The 4787-nt window shown below is 37.6% G+C and overlaps 1 protein-coding gene across 1 annotated transcript; it reads right to left on the reverse strand.

Annotated features, from left to right (window-relative positions):
- Positions 1 to 615: 615 nt before the first annotated feature.
- Positions 616 to 4455, reverse strand: LOC116016374 (ABC transporter F family member 1). Its single transcript, XM_031256614.1, has 6 exons — positions 4308 to 4455; positions 3991 to 4218; positions 3119 to 3192; positions 2815 to 3025; positions 2492 to 2726; positions 616 to 2146 (listed from the first exon to the last, which is right to left on the reverse strand). The coding sequence occupies exons 2-6, from the start codon at positions 4216 to 4218 to the stop codon at positions 1089 to 1091; spliced, it is 1806 nt and encodes a 601-aa protein (XP_031112474.1). The 5' UTR covers positions 4308 to 4455; the 3' UTR covers positions 616 to 1088.
- Positions 4456 to 4787: the final 332 nt, after the last annotated feature.

Consider the following 4787-nt stretch of genomic DNA (forward strand, 5'->3'; position numbering starts at 1 on the left):
AAATCATAATTAATTTTTTGTTGTCAACTTTTTAAAACACAACTATGAGATTTGATATTTAGATTTTTTTTTTTTTTGTTTATAGTAATGCTTTAAATGTCACTATATTAGGACCAATTGTCTTGATTTGTTATTTTTATATTTTTTAAAACATTTATCCCTATTACATGATCATACAAAACCAAACATCAATATTGATAATCATTTCAATTACATCCTACTACCAAACATGCAAAATACTTTCATCAAAACTCATTACCATTAATATTTGATTCTTATTCCGATTATGATTCCCACCATATGCGAACCAAACACACCCTTAGTTCCATATGTATGCGTATAATTCTTCTACTACTACTTTTTAATTTTCTTTTAAAAATATTTTTCTAAACATTAACTACATAGTACTAAACTTCAAGTGAAATTCTAAACCAAATTAAAAAAGTTACACCATAACCCTAAAAAAAAAAAAAAAAAAAAGAGAGAAAAAACTAAACCATAATTATGAAAAGTTAAGAAAGATGAATTACTTGTTACTTCCTAATTATCTCATGCGCGCAAATTCTTATTTAATCCAAATCCTATATATATAGAGAGAGAGACTGACACAGCATATAGACAAAGTAGAGAAGACGAATTACAGTACATAACTGAGAAGATGGTGAAACCGAGAGTTCAGTCCTCTAGTAATCCATACAATACAAAAGAAGAATTATAGTATTATGATATTTGGAGTACAACACAAAAGAAAAGAGTGAAACGAATAAGAAATGCTACCGAGAAAAGTAAAGGTAGCTCAAATGACCAGACCGTGTGTTGCAATCTCATCTCTATGGCAATGGCAGGTAGTGCAGAGTGCAGGTCGTACTTACTTCAAACTAAAATAGAAATGAAAGGATAGGATACTAACTAAATCAACAGTCTGGTGAGTGGAAAAGTAATGAAGTGGAGTGGATCCTCCTCTCCTTTTCCTCATAATTTATAAGTTGCTGCCTCCTCAAACAAAATTCTTAAATGTGTTCCTACTGCTATTCCATCCTTTCCTGGGAACACTTACACTTGTAATCCTATATGCCTGCCACCTTCCTTCACTCACCCAAACCCGCCTTATGTTTCAAGTGCTCCTTGAACCCCATAATATCACCCTCCCATCTGGTCACTGCCTGGTTCTCGCATACCCAGATTTCATGGGCAACCTGGTTGATGAGCCTAAAATCATGGCTAACAAGAACCATACCACCATCCCACTCATTCAAAGCTTCAGCTAGTGAGTCAATAGTCTCAATATCCAAATGGTTGGTTGGCTCATCCAGCAGTAGCATGTGAGGCTGCCTAAAAGCTAACCATGCAAATATCACCCGGCTGCGTTGCCCATCTGACAAGTTCTTCATAGGCATTATCTGAGCTTTACCAGTCAGACCAAACCTACCAATTGATGCCCTCATTTTCTCTTCCTCATTGCCAGGATATTCTTTGATCATGTACTGAAGGGCAGACATTTCCATGTCCAGTTTCTCAGCCAAGTGTTGATGATACTGTGCAATTTTTAGATGATTATGGCGTCGAACCATACCATCACTCGGGACTAACTCCCCAATCATAAGTTTAAGCAATGTGCTCTTCCCAGCTCCATTAGGGCCAACCAGTGCCACCCTTGAATCCAGGTCCACACCAAAATCAAGATTCTTATAGATGAGGTTATCAGGTGTATAGCCAAATGCGACTTCCACAAACTGCAAAACAGGTGGGGGGAGCTTCCCGACATCTGGGAATCGGAAAACAAGGACCTTATCCCTTGCCACTTTCTCAGTAAGACCACCTCTCTCCATCTTGGCCAATGTTTTTTCTTTGCTCTGTGCCTGACGAGCCAGTTTGGCTGACCCATGTCCAAAACGAGCAATATACTCCTTCATTGAAGCAATCTGTTCCTGCTCCCACTTATACTGCTTCATTTGGTTCTCTTCAAGTTCAGAACGAGTTTGAACATATTGGTCATAATTACCAGTATACATCTTCAACTTCTTACTCTGCATGTGAATGATGTTGGTGCAGACACCATTCAAAAAATCTTGCGAGTGTGAAACAACCACCAAAATCCGATCAAATTTCTTCAAAGTTTCTTCTAACCACACACAAGCTTCCAAGTCTGCATTGGGAAAAGAAACCATAAGTTAGCATTATCAGGTTAGCATTGACTCCAAAACAAGAAATCTGCACAGGTGCAAGTACACATTAGGAAGCAACAGCATAATAACACATGTAGCTTGTTGACTCAGGTTAAGCTTACAACTTATATTAGAACTTAATTCATTTAAATCGATGCCTAAAATAATTTTTCTTTTCTGAGAAGACAATATGCATTTACAGAAACAAGGCATTTAAAATAGTATCCTCATTTTGTGACAGCACGTAGAAAAGAGAATTTCTAAGCAATGCAGATATTTAAATTCAGATATAGTTCATTTCAGTACTAAACGCTATGTGAACTTACCAAGATGATTTGTGGGTTCATCAAGTAACAATACAGTTGGATTCATAAATAGGGCCCGTGCAAGGGCTATTCTCATTCGCCATCCTCCTGAAAAGTCCCTTGTTTTCTTTTCCTGCATCTTCTTATTAAAACCAAGACCATATAAAATCTCAGCAGCACGCTTCTCTGCAGTAGATGCATCCATAGCTTCCAAACGCTCATATATACGATCAAGTTGTTCCCCACCGCCGTCCTCCTGAAGTAAGAATGTGTTACACTACAGATCATAATAAAATAAAAATATCAAACTGATAAATTCCATTTTTGTCAAAATAGCACCATACTTGTCCAGCCAAGGCTTCAACTTCTTTCTCCAATCTTAACCTTTCCTCATCACAACTTATGACAGCCTGAAGTGAAGACATGTCAGAAGCTTCAATCTCACGAGAAAGGTGATAAATATCCATATGCTCTGGGATGGGTAGTTCTCGGCATCCTATTGAAGTGAGAAGAGTGGATTTACCACAACCATTCAATCCCAATAATCCATAACGTCTGCAATGATGATATGTTAATATCTCGGTTCAACTCTGGCATGAAAAAGCTTTCCTAACATACCAAAAAAAGAGGCCAAAACTAAGTATATACCTTCCATAGTTGAGTTCCAGTTCAGAATCAACGATAAGATCATGCCCATGGAAAGTAAGGGACAAAGACTCAATCTGGAATGGCAAAAAGGTTGTTAAACATATCATTAGATAAAATCAGAAGCAGGAGGCATCAGAACATATATATGTGAGCGATGAAGTGATACCAGGAAGAAGGGGGAGATAAAGCCGACTAATCCCATCATAGGAACAAGTGAACAAAACTGTAAGAAAACTAAAAGGCAAGGATGTTTCCACTTGCCACACTCAATATGAACACTAGAGAAATAGTAGTTTATATGCAGTGTCCCCAGGACATTCCAATCACTACCACTACGATATCAGCTGACATTCCAGGTTACAACTAAAACAGAACATCATTGGACAAGGTTCTAAAATTTATTAAACAAAATACTAGAATTGGAATTGTGATTTATTTAACCATCTACATTTTTTTCTTCACCATGCAACTATTAGGTATAATTTGAGCAAACTCAAAGACAAAAATACCGTATAAACCTAGTAAACTAGGGTTTCTCATCTCCTCTAACAACTTCAAAAATCTTAACTTTCCCCTACACTACTGTACCTCATGGCCACTAATAACTTAAAAAACTCTACATTTCCATTTCTTGAGAGGTATAAACAATTACGGAGTAAAAAAAAAAAACCAATTAGGCTAATTCATTCTGTCTAGATTTCAGATGAGGGTCCTTTTCTGACTCAAATCATAAAGCAACTAAATCCACGTGAAAACATGAAACTAAATACAGTCAAATATAATATCAAACATAACAAGGCAAGCACATATGAATCCTGAGATAACAACCACTCCAGGATCTTTGGAGGCTAAATATGGATCAGAAAACTGACCCGAATATCTCTAGACAGAGGATGCGAACACAGAACACCAGTGCACGTCCGATCGGATATCTGAAGCTCCCCGACTCCGTTAGCCAAATTATCGACGCTACTATTCTCCGCAGCCGTCGCCGCCGCAGCCTTAGACGACGTGGCAGCCGCCGCAGCTTTGCCGCCTCTCTTGGCAGCGGCAGCCGCCTTCTTCTGCGCTCCTCTTTTCTTGCTAGCGTCCGACACCATCTATCAAATCAAAATCGCAAATCATAAAAATAAAATCTAACAAAATTCTCAAAAAATAAAACGAAGTAACATAAAATTGTTGAAAGCACCTTGATATCAGGAAAGATCTGAAGTTGGCGAAACTAGGTTTCCGATCAATGCGTTATTCCCCCCGACTGTGAACGGAGTCCGGTGAGGAGTATGAGGGTTTTGTGAGAAAGAAAGAGCGTAGGCGCAAGGGATATTTATAGAGAGGGTGTGGGAAGACGATGCTGCACGTGTCGGGTACGAAATGGCGATGCTTTCCTACTCGGAGTTTACGTACTGGACTTGAATGTTGACACGAATTACTGATTTTGGGCCTTCAATTAGGTCATGGCTTGTTAACATTTTACAATAACTTCAGACCCAATATGTATCGAGGTGGACTTGAACTGCAATCATTATTGCATGACCATGAATATAAGGTACATTTTTATTATACAAGTACATTATTTTTATACAGAAAGTACATTATTTTAGAGTATATTATGAAATAATGTACCTTTTAGTACAAAATTAATGTACTTTTAGTATAATAAAAATGTACT

This window comes from Ipomoea triloba, chromosome 4 (assembly GCF_003576645.1).
Source record: "Ipomoea triloba cultivar NCNSP0323 chromosome 4, ASM357664v1".
Lineage (NCBI taxonomy): Eukaryota > Viridiplantae > Streptophyta > Magnoliopsida > Solanales > Convolvulaceae > Ipomoea > Ipomoea triloba.

What these genes read in the sequence shown, in the direction of transcription:
- LOC116016374 (XM_031256614.1), bottom strand. Translation starts at nt 4,218, where the DNA reads ATGGTGTCGGACGCTAGCAAGAAAAGAGGAGCGCAGAAGAAGGCGGCT. An exon ending in CTCTGTCTAGAGATATTCGG is followed by an intron (nt 3,193 to 3,990) that starts GTCAGTTTTCTG and finishes TTGCCATTCCAG; the next exon opens with ATTGAGTCTTTGTCCCTTAC. An exon ending in TTGAAGCCTTGGCTGGACAA is followed by an intron (nt 2,727 to 2,814) that starts GTATGGTGCTAT and finishes TTCTTACTTCAG; the next exon opens with GAGGACGGCGGTGGGGAACA.